Here is a 15,026-nt window from a genome sequence, read left to right as displayed (position 1 = left end):
CCCGGTTACTTTTCTTTCAAAGAAAACAATCAATTGGAAAGTTAAAGGTTTGCTGCGTGCTTTGAGATCCCAAATGACGGATGAATCCCGCGGAACTGAGCTCCTAATCTGAGTTGGCAAAGAGGAAACCCAAATACGAGGGTAAACTTGAAGATGGGGAGATAGGTTAGAAAACAGAGACATCCAGCTTATTAGGCGGAAAAAAGTGCATTTTCAATGCATATTTGGGGATAATTTCTACAGCTGCTGCTTCGATAGTTAGACCACAGCAAATAGGTCCAGAAGTTTGGCTCCACACGCAGTGTTCAAAAACTTAAACATCTATTTGTGACGACATGGGCGGATAATGCTGGAAGATAAATCTATTATGTAACTCAAAAAGTGTTCATCTGCAAAACTACAGAGTGTTTATTTCAGTTAAAACTGCATATTACACACAAGAAACAGAAACAGAAAATAATTCAGGAACAAAACTAGGACATGAGGAATGAAATTACAAGCAGCAACAAAAAACTGGTCGTTGACACTGGATACGATGAGTCTAAAACTAGAAATCATGTCTACTCTCTAAACATAGAGGCTAAATCTTTAGTTTCTGTGTTTCAAGTATTGATTTTATAGTCTTGTACCTCCTGATCCTCGAGGCCACGGCTCATCATGGATCACAATACTACAAAATATGTCCACATACTAAACATTTATTCAAACCATAAAAAAATAAGTAAACTGTGCAAAATTCCTTGCAATGCTGGACAGGAATGTGCTTTAAATAAAAAAAATCCCTGATTTGCTTGAAAGTCAGTCAAAGGTTTATTGGTATTGATTTGATCTGCTAGAGATGTTTTGCTCTCCTCCTTCCTCCTCCTCCTCCATCTCTCTTTACTTTTTACGCCGTCGTTTTCCAAGTACGGGTGATGAAGCGGCGTCGTCTTCTCTCGCGCTGGATGTTCTCTTTTGGACTGAGCTCCTCTCTGTTTCTCTGTGAAAGAACATTATCAGAGATGATCTTTTAGTCTTTTGTGACGGGAAGAGAACAGAAATATGTACAATTTCTGAAAAAAATAAAGTTGAATCATGAGTAGACTTTCATGTCTAGAAAATTTAGGTACAAGGTTTTTAAAAAACACACATCAGCAACACATACAGTAGGATAATCTAAACAGGTGCAATGTGTCTTTTTGACTCCTGCACACAGTCTCGTAAAGCCATAAAGCAGGGGTCTCAAACTCCTGCCCCCCGGGGCATAGAGGACTATCATCTCAATCGTTTCTGACGGATTGCATGTTGCAAGTCGCTGACATTCTTTGTCCAGAAAAGAAGAGCATGTTCAAACGTACCTCTCTATCGGCAAATGCAGTGGCAGAGCAGATTAACGAGTCATCAAGTGACATTTATGAACAGTTACGGGACAAAGCCCGAAGTTTCACTGCATACTCTGGGGTGCTTGAGGAAAGAACAGACCGGACCGACAATGCAAAGCTAGCCATTTTCATCAGCGGTATTAATGACGAATACGAAGTGAAAGAAGAGTTGCTCAGTTTTTGAGCCAAAGACTAAACTCAGAGAGGCACAACGAAAAGCAGACATGACTGGACAATTTCTGAGAGAACTCCCTCTATCCCAGAGCTGTCCAAAGAGTTGAGTAAGGTAATGTGCCTTTATGGAAGCACATATCTGTGTGAGAAACTGCTCTTGACTAAGAACTTTAATAAATGCAAGTACAGGTCAAGGCTTACTGATGCCCATCTTGAAGCTGTACTTAGGGTTTCAACTGTGACCTCCATCAGGGCAAATGTGGCTCAGCTGTGTGAGCAGTGGCGCTGCCAAGTGTCTGGCAAGAAATAAAGTACCAATCTATTCAGGGACTTAATGGAAATAACACTACATTTTCAGAATGTTCTTGTAGTAATGGAACGCCGAACCGGCCGTCCTACGAGACTACAATACCAGCAGTGGCCCCCCAGCTCATTTAAGTTTGAGACCCCTGCCATAAAGACTGCGCATTATCTTAATCAGGCTACAAAAGTAATGGTGCAAACCTTTTTCTCTCCTGCCATCCACAAACTAACGTGGGTGTGGAGAAGAGCTTACAATTTAATCACTTCAAAGATGAAGTTTTTTCTGGTCAGGCATTTATCAACATGATTACTTTATCCATTACCATTTCTGTGGATCGTGTCCACCACTGCTTCAAAAATAGCAATAATGTGAATTTTAAATGAGGAGTTAAAATTAATGTCTCCAACCAGCAGTTCATACAGTCAATTAACACCAAAGGCTCCTTCGCTGTTACCAGCTAACGCAGAGAAGACGGTATCAGTTCTGCAGGTTTCAATCAACTAAAAGGAAATGGAAGGAGGTGCATAGCCCGAGTGTATTCATACTTGACTATCATGCCGCTGAAGTGATTCTACGAATTATTTTGACTCCACTTTGAGCAATTGGCTGCTTGACATCCCTCCAGCAAACACATTACACTGGACTACTTGGTTGCTCACACCGGTACAAATCACTTAGTGGGAACTTTGTGTCCAATTAAAATGGAAAAAAATATCAATGTTTATGCGAACACAAAGTGCTTCTTCTGCATTAGTGTCTGTCCACCCAGTAAGGTGACAGACATGTTTCCATTTTTGGGTGAGCTATTCTTAAACTTCAACATTTCCCTGTTATTCTCTTTTGTGAAAGTGCAAAACATTGGGTCAACTACACTAAGTAGACACTATGGAAACCTCGCTGACGTCAGAAGAACACATCTGGACTGACCACTCGATGCCTCTAAATAAGCTGTTTTTCCCTCATGGATTACCCTCTGCCACATCAATATGTCTTCCTACCATGTGAGCCCCGCTGGGCTCCACGGCTCAGCATGCAGTGTTAAGTTACAGCCCCATTACTGAATCACCTCTGACATAAACTGGTGGACACTGAAATATCCTCTGTGAAAAATGTTCAGATAACATGGCTCAGAAGCCAGAGGGGAGCCCTAAACGCTACACGTGGAACCACTTATGGCCTAACATGAAGGGCTCTCTTCAGCTGATCGTACTTCAGATGTATATCACCCTCCAGCCAGTGACAAGGTCCAATGTCACGTTATCTTGACTATATGGACTGGATAAACAAAATTCCAGCACTGGAATTTGGGTCAGAAATCCACATGTGGGCCACAGGGATGGGAAGATGTCTACAAGTGGATTCAGGCAGTTTCCTCTGTGCAAAGCGTGGATAAGAACTAAAACAATCAAGAGCTAACATGTCATCACTGCCAGAGTCTGACAAATGCTGGCGGATAGAGATAAAGCTTCGCCTGATGGAAATAAAATGTCTTTTCACACTTGCTACAAAGCACATACTTGGCTTCTGCCCATCGAGTTGACGAGGCATTCCAGAAGTTCAACACTGCCGGTGTACTATGACTACATACAGAAACAGTGCTGTGTGGAGGGATGACATTTGGAATGAACACAGGCAGGTTTGGCCTCAAGGTCATTCAGAGAGAAAAATGAAGAGCAGAGTTTTGATCCACACCACACACGAGGAGAAATCACATTCAGATGCATGTGCTTCTGTTGTTTTGTCTGTAGTGTCACACATTATCACCACCAAGCCCCCAGGAAGAGCGGCAGGCTTTGAAGCCAGTTTCTCGTGGTGGAAAAACAGTGGAATTACATCGTGGTGTGAAACACTGTGGCAAAAAAACACTTTTCCCCATAAGCTTACATTGTAAAATGGCGGGTAATTTTTTTTGAGTGTTGCAACCGCCGCAAAATGACTTGTTTCATTGTCATAACTGGAGCCATTTGGTCCAATAAATTTGGAAAGTCTAGAAGACTCGCACGATTCAATTATTTTATCCCCATTCGTGTTAGTCGGGCGCTAAACCAGAAGTTAGCCGACTTGGTCAGCAGAAGTCTCCAGATGGGCCGCACAACATGGAAGATCCGGGTAATTTTATAGCCAAGTCGAGCTTGTTCGGCTTCAAAACGCCACTGAGCAGCTTTCATAGGAATGAACGGGGCTCCACCTCCAATGCTATGTCCAGATTTAATGTAATGCCCTTGGTCGAAATGCTACTTATTAAAGCACTATACAAGACTACAAGAAGAAGAAAGAGAAAAAGAAGGAGAAGAAGAACAACAACAACAACAAAAAGAAGAACAAGGAGAAGAAGAAATAATACTAAATCATCCCTTCTCACCCTCAGGTGTGCACAGACTACAGGTAATGAACTCCTATTTAAAATACAAAAATGTGAAATAATCGGTTCCTTTATCTGTATCAGCCATGAGAGGCAGGTAAATTATCGTTTGTAGGTATCGGCTGAAAATAACCTTATATTGTGCATCCTTAAGTACAATGAAAACAAACTTTATTTAAACTGTAATGTGGTGCAGAATATCATCACATTTTAGGCAGCATCATTTACAGAGTGCAGCTTTTGCACACCTTAGGGTCGACAGGTGCGTAGAAGAAGACCGAAGGCCGACAAAATCATCTTACTTATTACTTACTTAGACCTTCATTAGGTTATCAGGAGATAACCTGATGAAGGTCTAAGTTTCGAAACGCTGTTAAACTTAATTGCAAGTGAAGTGGACAGTAGGCAGCATCATTTGAAATAAACAAAAAATAAATAAATAAATAAATAAATAAATAAAATGGACTGCAATAGGGCACGTATGGAGATGAAAATGTGTATGAAGATAGAAGTAGACAATTACATGTATCTGTAACGGGGAAAATAACTAAGTGAAATATAATAGGACATGCCGTTATCTCAACTAGTTCCTAAATGCTAAAATGCATTTATAAACATCAACTTCAATTTGTTATTTGTACTTGTTCTACCAATGACGGGGTTTAGTTAAAATGACAGGGAGAGTGAACGCCATGCAGCACTGAAGTCTGTAACTAAAAGCTATGATCCTCTGTCTCAGTGCACACACTGCAAGTAAATGAATACAGGCCAGTGCAGTTGTTTATGTTCTCCAAGGTGAAGAGCTGTGTGTGACTGTCTTATTGCACTGTTAAAATCATTTGACAGCGGTGACAGCAGTAACGGCCCAGTGAATATATGATCAAGGAAAGAGAGAGGATAAAACAGAAAGCAGTCTTCCTAAAACACTATGCATTAGTCACAATATTCAGCCCACTGGTTTTAATTGGACTGAAATATGACCTCCACTGTCTCTGGATAATTACATTTACTACTAACATAACTCAGTTTCTGACAGTTTAATTGGATAAAATCATCTTTCTAAACAATCACCAGGAACTCAGGGACACCAACTAGAAAACTGACAAAAGAAAGATAACTGTCTAACACTTGATGAGCAGTGGTCTCTTGCGGTCTCTGATAACAAGGGAATTTCCCAAACGTGCACAAGAAAAAGCATTACATCAAATGGTCAAAGGGGACACGAGGGACAACCTGTCCAACATTTAGCTGTGACTGTAGAACAAAATCTGAAGGACAAACACGACCGCGGGCTTCAGATGCTCTTCTTGCTTTATTGTGGCTTGGGGGGCAAAATGAAGTGCCAAAATGATAATAGCCCTGCTAACAGGCAATAACAGGAGGGAAACATGAAGGCATTATTATACAGAGATCCAAAAAAGTATCAAATATCTGTTTTTATTTTCAGACTAAGTGAGACGTCATTTTTTTCTTGATAGGAATGTGAGACACAGCTGGAACATTCAGGGAGACGTATTCCCATCAGTGCACGAGATACTAACTTGTGTGCTAACTGTTTGTATTGTCCAGTTTGCGTACACAGTTTGAATCATGAAGCCCATTCTACACAGCCATCATTTAGACCCTCTGTTCAGGGTTTCCATTATCCTGTTTATTGCTGTTTTTGCTACTGTGAAAATCTGTTAAAATTGATAGGGTTGGGCTGATAGACTGTGCCATGTCCATCACTAATGGCTGACAGCCATCAGCTACTGAGCCCTGTACGATGGTAACATTGTGATTTTGAAAGTGCCCCATCGGAGACACTGAAATGTTTTGGGACATGTGAACTGGCAGCATTTTTTTGGAAACTATCAAAAATGCAACTGATTTGCAACGGCATCACCCAAGTGTGTTCCTGCCTGCAGATACAGACCAGGCCAAAACAACAAACAACACTTTTGCTGTAAATATACTGTGTGTGTCCATACCCAGTGGAGGAAAACAAACAGTTCTATTATATGCTCAGTCTTTGAGAAGAGGCAATTATTTGATATAGCCTAATGCTTTCTTTTACATTACACTTCACCTTAAATTACGGCTCATGAGCCAATTCTTTTTCGAATAACATGAAAAATATTCTTTTTTGTTTTCTTTGTTTTTCTTAGATCTAAAGCTCGGGCTTCAAGAGGCATCAAGTGGCTAAAAAGCTTATCTAAGTGGTAATGTGGTAATGTATGATGCCTAACATGCATAGTGTTAATGCAGTTTGCATTAATTACAGCAATCCTGACAGCTCTGTAACATCCAATCTACAGTATGTATCAACACAAACATACATTGACTTATAATGGAAGATAGACTGTATAGCATTCCTAGCATTTTTCTTGACAGCAGAATCACTTACTCAACGTTTCTGGCCGGCTCTGGACCGAAGATGTCCGAGATAGAACTGAGGGAGAAGAGAGGAGAGAAAGAAAGGTAGAAGATGTCACCCAATACAGGATATTTGCTGTAGTGCCTTTTGTTTAAGACTCGTACGAGCAGGTGTTTTTATATATCACACACAAATGTGAGCGGAAAATAACCTGTCATGGCGCAGGATGTTACTTAGAAAAAGGAGTCAAAACTAGATATCTGATTTCTCACACTACCAAGAGGATCTAGTTGCGTGAAGCTGCCTCAGGCAAACACTTCGTAACAGGCCACACTACGTATATAAAAGAGCAGAACCGTCTTATTTCCACCTCATGCTGTGAGTCAGTGAGAGCTGGAAGTGAAGCATCCATAACTGCCTCGACAGCTCACCATCTGTGCATTCCCCCTATACTCCTAACATTGTAAGATGTTCCTGTATATATCCTGTGAATGAAATTGAGCAATACACCAACACTGACAACCACTCCAACTTTGGGATGGATTCTGTTTGTCCAGTCAAAATACAGCTTGAAATGAAAAAATCTTAGTAGATAAACAAAGTGCCAAATGGGCTTGAAAACAAGATGATTTTAGAGTGTGATGAATTATTTGTCAAATAGCAGTTATGGTACATTTGTTTTATTCTTGATTAAAAAAAAAATATATATTTTTCCATATAGCTTGCTAGCATTACCAAGTCCTCAACTCTCTCCCAATGGCCCACGTGCACAACACAAAATAGGATGATGTGCTGAATTGACTTGTGTGCAATGTGAACCTGGTCTCATTGCTCATTAGCATTCATGCTGCTTGAAATAAAAGCACATCCACAATACAGGTGACAAATTGACTAATTTGTTGTTACTTGCTACGTGCTGTTGTTTTTGTTTTTTTTAATGTTGTTAAAACTCCTTGGCACAAACATGTATTTTATAATGGAGTATTTTTGTTACTCTCCCCTCTGTGTACCAAAGTTAATAGGCTACTGCTGCCTAGGAAAAAGTATGTGCTTGTTTTTGTGTGACTTTTTGAGGTTGTTATGAAACTCAAACTCAGGCAATGCCTTTGTATTATTGTGATTTTCAACAGCAGACACACAGGGAGGACGAATAGGGAATACATTTCTGGATTAAAAGAAATTAGCAAGTAAACATAAATTTGTCAAGACAGTTTTCTTGCACCCGTTCCATCTAGTAAACCTAAAACACAAATGTGACCGGTGAAGTTGAACATTATATATTACATCATTATTCATTTTTTAGATATCAAAACACTTAATAAAAACATGTCTGTCGAATCATTATACCTTTTTAACTCTTTTTAGGCCTTTGTATTTATTTTTGTTCTTTGAAAATGATTTTCAGGATCAAAACTTGCTTTATTGGATTTATATGTGAACACATACAGGAAATCTGACAGGAAATCTGTCATTATCGCCATTCGGTGAAATAAGTAACTCATATAATATAAAATATTGATCTATTAAGAATTGCCTTTGGGTCGTTTTATTTTATTCAACTCAATGAATTGACTCTGAATGCAGAGCTTTATAATCAAAACAAATGTAGCTACATGGATTAAAATCAAAAGATACTTTGATAACCAGTATTAAAAGGTGTATAATTCAGAGTACTCTAAGCCATCTTATCGTTTCATCGCTGTGGGGTGGTGTGGTTCATATAGTTGCCATGGTGACATGACCAGCACACGCCAGAAAGCCCTCAAACTCAACATTTAAGTGGCAAAGGACAATTATTGTTGAAATCTAAAGAAATGATTGATTAACATAATGACATGTCATTTTTTATTTATGGTCAAATACAAACAACTACGTAACACTTTATTACAAGTCCTGCATTCAAAACCTTAATTAAGTAAAGGTATAATCTGCTGAAGGTACTTGAAGTATCCAAAGTAAAAGCACAGGTTCTGCAGTCAAAGACCTGTGTGAAGTTCAAGCTTTACAACAAACTTTAAATTCTCAAGAACAACTGACAAACATGACATTATGGGTTTTCTTTTTTTAAACTTTGTAAGCCAATTATTTTATTTGATAAGATTTCATGCTATTTTTGAGTTAGTTTCTGATTTGCAGACCCAAATCAGGAACCGATACCCAGCCCAAGCTCTCTAAGAAGACGAGGAAAAACTCCCCATGAACCTCATAACAAATTTGAAGGGACATGGGAAGAAACCTCGGGAAAGGCAATTCAGAGAGAGATCCCCTCTCCTCGGACGGCTGGGTGTGCATACGCGTTTGTTCTCGAACTAATTGAATTTTTTTTTTTTATAATTAAAGAATTTCTTCTTTGATTAAGGTTGGCTAACCGGAGCACCCGGGGAAAACCAGAAGTAGCTCAGTGAGAACAAATGCGTGTGTTTGAATCTGTCTCAGTTCCTGAGTGTGGATCTGGCCACTAGAAGAACTTCCTGTACCCAGCCCAAGCTCTCTAAGAAGACGAGGAAAAACTCCCCATGAACCTCAGAACAAATTTGGAGGGACATGGGAAGAAACCTCGGGAAAGGCAATTCAGAGAGAGCCCCTCTCCTCGGACGGCTGGGTGTGCATACGCATTTGTTCTCGAACTAATTGAACTTTTTTTTTATAATCAAGAATTTCTTCTTTGATTAAGGTTGGCTAACCAGAGCACCCGGAGAAAACCAGTAGTAGCTCAGTGAGAACAAATGCGTATGTTTAAATCCGTCTCAGTTCCTGAGCATGGATCTGGGCACTAGAAGAACTTCCTGTACCATTTCTTCTTTTTCTTCTTCTTGCTCATGAGCTCTTCCAGCTGGGACTTCATGGCGCTTTCTTTCTCCTCCCACTCCTGCTCCTTTTCCTGCAGTGTTTTCTTGAGACCCTCTGTGGCCTGAATGAGGGATGTCTTTTCCTCCTGCCACCCCACCTGATGACTCTTCAGCTTCTGCTCAGCAATCCATACAGCAGCCACGAGGGTTTTGTTCTCGAATTCCAAGTCTTCTGTGGCCTGAATGAGGGATGTCTTTTCCTCCTGCCACTGAATACGATGGCTATTCAGAGCAGCCACCAGGTTGTCGTTTGTGTGTTTCTGCTCGTCCAGCTGATCCTCATAGAGAGTTTTGGATTTCTCCGTCTCCTCCAGCAGGGAGGTTTTCTCTTGCTGCCAGCAGAGGCGCTCAGTTTCCAGCAGATCCTCTGCCTTTTTCAGGGCAGATGCGATCTTCCTGGTTTCCTCTCTGTGTTCCTCAAGCTGGGCTTGATGGGAAGCCTGAGATCTTTTCACAGCCTTCTTCTCCTCCTGTTGCATATCCTGCACAGTCTTCTTCAAGTCGTCTGTGGCCTGAATGAGGGATGTCTTTTCCTCCTCAAAGAGAGCTCTGGATTTCTCCATCTGCTCCAGCAGGGAGGTTTTCTCTTGCTGCCAGCAGAGGCGCTCAGTTTCCAGAAGGTCCTCTGCCTTTTTCAGGGCAGATGCAATCTTCCTGGTCTCCTCTCTGTGCTCCTCAAGCTTGGCTTGATGGGAAGCCTGGGTACTTTCCAGAGTCTTCTTAGCCTCTTTCTCTTTCTTGGACAGTTTTTCCTGCAGCTTCTGAACTTGAGCCCTCTCAAAATCAAGAGCGGCCTCTAGCTGTTCGGCTTTTGTGCAAGCCTCAAGCTCTGCTGCTTCCATGTCAAGGAGCTGCGCCTTCAGTGTCTCTGAGACCGTTTGGAGCTGTGATTTCAGATCCTTGATCTCTTCTGACTTCAGATCCTTGGACTTTTTCATCTCCTGCGATGTGTCTTTAAGGGTCTTGCTGTGAGAAGTCTGCACTTCAGGTTCATCGCAGAGCAAGTGTCCGTGAAGGGAAAACGAAGCAAGTGAAGGTTCAGCCTTCTTGGAGCCTTCCAGCTTTCTCGTCTGCTGGGAATCGCTGCTCAGGCTTCTCTGTCTTCTCCTACCCTGTGAGCGATCTCTCCTATTGCTTCTTCCTCCTGGACTAACCTCTGAGTCTTCTCCCTTCTTGCTTTTTTTCCCTCTCCTACCTTGTTTTGCCTTACTCTGTGTGCGATCCATTGTGATAGAGAGATGTGTGTCTGAACCAAACTGGGGTCTGAGCACAAATGGCAAATATAAAGTCAGGTCTTCTGTTGTGTGTCTGAACCAAACTGGGGTCTGAGCACAAATGGCAAATATAAAGTCAGGTCTTCTGTTGTGTGTCTGAACCAAACTGGGGTCTGAGCACAAATGGCAAATATAAAGTCAGGTCTTCTGTTGTGTGTCTGAACCAAACTGGGGTCTGAGCACAAATGGCAAATATAAAGTCAGGTCTTCTGTTGTGTGTCTGAACCAAACTGGGGTCTGAGCACAAAAGACAAATATAAAGAGTCAGGTCTTCTTCTTATAACAGTTCACCATTCTAGAATGGCTTTATCACCGGGGCTTTGATACTTTGATACTCTGATTTTCTCCTTTCCTTTGATGTTCTTCTTTTTGTTGCTACAGCAACAATAACAATAACGATAATAACTATAACTATATAACTATATATATATATATATATATATATATATAGAATATATGAATGAAATGATTCTGAAAATAAATGAACTCAAGTATCAGAAGTCATTTTCTAGCAATAAATGCACTTCAGTAAAAGTAAAATTATCCTTCATTGACTGATTTTTTCTGCCTAAACAAACTAAATAAACAAACTCTCCTTGTTTTCATGTCTGAATAAACAAACTGACTTTAAATTACACTTATCCATGACTTCTAGCATACATGAACCAGATTTGATTGGCTGCCTCAAGATCTCCAGATCTCGTTATCTCAATATTAACAGGCATGTACACCCAGTCGATGTTCAGACAGTTTAGAGTTTAGAAAGTTGTCTAGAGATTTAGCCACATTATTCGTTCAACCACTTTGGGCAAGATTAGGGTTGCACAATATATCATTCCAGCATCGACATCATGATGTGGAGTGTGCAATAGTCATTTGCAGGAATTGCAATGTAAATAAGGTGGTCCTGACCATTTTATTATACGTGATACGACATAGTAAAGACGTTTACTGCAGGCTTACTTGGCCTCTTACAGGCTACATTTTAGGGCATCCATCGTAAAATATGATCTCATCTTTAAGTGGAGAGTCTGCAGATTATCTCAGTACCCAACGTGCTACAGTGTGATTCACTGAAGTTAGATGTGATTCGAGCCGAGATGACTAAATCTCCCACTCCTGTCTGGTGTGAGTTGGGAGGGTTATCAAGTGTCAAAAGTTTCTGACTGATCAGTAAACCCTAAACGTTTACATTAAATTTAAAGTTAAAGATGAATTTTTAGTGCAGGTGTAACTTTTTATCCTTTCAACGTCTACCACGTCTTCTTAAGCCTGTCAAGTGTTCAGCCTTGTCTCTGAGAAATTACTGATTTGTAACAGAAAATGTGTTTTGCATGAAACTTAATGCCGGAACGGAATTAAAATTGACATGCCTGGCAAGTCACAAAAATGTTGATGCTGACTAGGGCTGGGCGATATGGCCAAAACTGTTACCACGATATGTTTTTTTATATTGATCGATATCAATAATTATCACGATATCCAGTATATCTAACAATAATAATGTTGAATTGACAGTTTTAAGAGTATTCTCCTTAGGACAGAACCCAAAACAAACCAGAAGGTTAATTATGGTTTATAAAATACAATTATTTATTGTCAGAATGAATAGGTGACAAACATTAAACAGAACCAACCGACCAAATGGCTTTATGTCAAACACTAGATAAATAAAATGATGAATATGTACAACAAATAGCTTGTTTCAAACGTGTCTCAAACATTTTAGAGGTAGTATATTGAACTGAACATTGATTAAAGAAAATAAAATAAAAAGGTAAATGTTGAGGATGATTATGCTACTGTATTCTTTGAATATTGCACATTCTTGAGCGTGCAGGTAGTTGTTCAGTTCAGCTTTAATGCCTCCTGTTCTGTAAGACCTGATGTGGTTCGGACGTGCGACCAGACCACATATTAACGGTGACATCTCTGAGGGGCTAATGTCTGAAAAAGCAGTGGCAACCGATGGCTGTCAAGCTGAAGATTAACTAGAAGCAGCAGTGGTGCTGGGCTGTTGGCTACTTGAGGGGAGGCTGACGCTAGCATGATAGCGCTAACTCATACTTTGAGAGTACTGTTTGGGACGGTACCTTTTGAGATGATGGAAGAGGTTGGTGGTGTTTCCAGTTCTGCTGAGGACTGGTCGCCGACACATTTTGCATCTAATGCTGGTCTGTCCTTTGTCAGACTTCAGCTAGCTGAACTATTTCCAAATAACTGAAGTGGTATGACCTTTCTTCCAGGGTTTCCCCCAGTGTATTATCAGCCTGGCGGGCTGCCAGGTCTTACTTGCCCCCCACCAGGCTAAGCATCCTTTATTTATTTTTTTTAAATCAGTTTTTGCGCTCTATCAACACGTGATCAAGTGTCTTTTTCATCACCTGACAACGTCACAACTTCGTCGCGCATAACAGGACATGTCACGGACATCATGCTCATCAGACCGCTGCTTCACCAGCTGACCGAGAGGAACACACCAAGTCGACGTCGACCTCATAGCCGTTAACGTGAGCCGAGCCTCGGCTCTAGAGGCTCAGCCAGCTGCTGCAGCGGCTAGTAGCTGTTAGCTGTTAGCAGGTCGTTAGCTGTTAGCCCCTGCAGCGTCAGAGCTCCGGACTTCTGTGAGCCGAGGTGTTTTCACCAGATGTGAAAATGACCCAGTGTTTCATTTTTCAGCTCGTACGGTTCGCGTTTGTTTTCTCTGGTCCAAACAGTGGATTACAGAGTATCTTTGGTAGATCCGTGATTGTCACGTTTCCATGACGACTGACCGGAAAAAGACGCGTGGTCATGTTTACGTGACTCAGATGTAAAAATCTCTGAGGAAAAAAATTAAAATCTCTGGAGACACCAGGCAGTAGTTTTTTAGTTTTTACTGCAGACAGTTGATATTATTTATCTAAATAGTATTTTTATTATTTATTTATTTTGTGGTTGGTTGAACAGCATTTCAAGAGTGCAATCTGTAAGACCTGGTGTTACATAAATGTCTTATAATAACACATGATAATGATAATATTTTTAAATTTCCAGTCAACTTTTAACATTGATCTTAAAGCCTTATGGAATCACTCCTTCTAAATTCTACTACTCCATTAATGAATCTGTTACCTATAGGGCCCTGCCATCAGTCAATGGTCAGGGTCAGGCCCCTGACACAAAAAAACATGCCTGGGCACCGTGGGGCCGCTGGTGGGCCACCCTACCACCGGGCTTAACAAGTTTTCTGGGGGAAACCCTATTTCTTCGGTACAATTTCTTCATCTTTGTCAGTTTCCTTGCACTCATTCCTCCGCTCATTGTCTTGTGTCGACTCACACAGGTGGTCACCCTCACTTTGAGTAGTTGTGAGAGGGAGGGGCCAGAAACATACATCCACCACATGCATTTGTTTCTCTGCTGTGTGATTGGCTGTTGATGTAGTGTTTTCTAGGTAAGGGAAAACAGACTCAAAAATAACTATATCGAAAATAAATGTCATAACTTTATCATCGTTAACAATGAAAATTATCGAGATCGTTTAATTGCCCAGTCCTATGTGGTGGACCCTGCCACCTTTCTAGGTTCAAACAGTGTTCTCGGGACCTTTTTTTCTTCTGAGAACAGCTTGTTTATTCAGTTATGGGAAAAATATATATTTCCGAGTTTGTATTATCACCTCATTAATATTGTAAATATTACAATTCATTTGAATTTCCTCTCCACAACTACATAGCACCCCTTTAAGCACTTTTCATATCATCATTACAGGTGTTTTTGTTTTGTTTTGTTTTTGTTTTTATTGCAGATGCTATATAATAAAGTAATTTTAAACAACACTATTGGCTCTGATTTAGCAGGCAATCTGCAAAGTAACTCATAACTAAAGTTATCAAATAAATATAATGGAGTTAAAAGTACAATATTTCCCTACAGACTGTATTGGTGTAGGAGCATAAAGTGGCAGAAAATGGAAATACATAATTAAAGTTCAAGTACTTCAAAATTGTACTTAAGCACAGTACTTGAGTAGATGTACTTAATTACATTCCATCATCACTGCCTACCAGTTGTGAAGGTACAACGGGGGATTTTCTGCTCCACAACATGAAACAAATCCACCACAGGCAGCATCATCAATTTAAAACACTGTGTCTTGTCAGTGAGAAGACACCATAAACACATTTTTTTTTTAGTAGACAACATCTAAACAATCCTGATAGTGTTTCTAATTGATAAATTCTTCCTTTAAATTGACATTTTTGTATTGTTTTGTGTGGGTGGAGGGTGGATGTGCGGTTGAGATCAGGAGACAAGGCTTGGACTGGTTCTTCTCCAGCAGGATGGTGGTGTAAAGTAGCTAA

The 15,026-nt window shown here is 40.4% G+C and overlaps 1 protein-coding gene across 3 annotated transcripts in view; it reads right to left on the bottom strand.

Moving 5' to 3' along the window:
• Nucleotides 1-384: 384 nt before the first annotated feature.
• The window catches only part of rad18 (RAD18 E3 ubiquitin protein ligase), a 40,423-nt gene continuing 25,781 nt past the window's right edge, over nt 385-15,026 (bottom strand). For 2 of the 3 annotated variants that reach the window (XM_084348167.1, XM_084348168.1), the window contains exons 12-13: nt 6,588-6,632; nt 385-979 (exon numbers count right to left, since the gene is read on the bottom strand). In XM_084348167.1, coding sequence (XP_084204293.1) covers nt 880-979; nt 6,588-6,632 — 145 coding nt within the window. In that variant the 3' untranslated portion in view covers nt 385-879. The remainder of the gene's footprint in view (nt 980-6,587; nt 6,633-15,026) is intronic. The other variant, XM_084348169.1, reaches the window with a different exon arrangement.

This window comes from Pagrus pagrus (assembly GCF_965226575.1).
Source record: "Pagrus pagrus genome assembly, chromosome: 3".
Lineage (NCBI taxonomy): Eukaryota > Metazoa > Chordata > Actinopteri > Spariformes > Sparidae > Pagrus > Pagrus pagrus.
The sequence above is the reverse complement of the archived record's forward strand: the minus strand, read 5'-3'. Positions and strand labels throughout refer to the sequence as shown.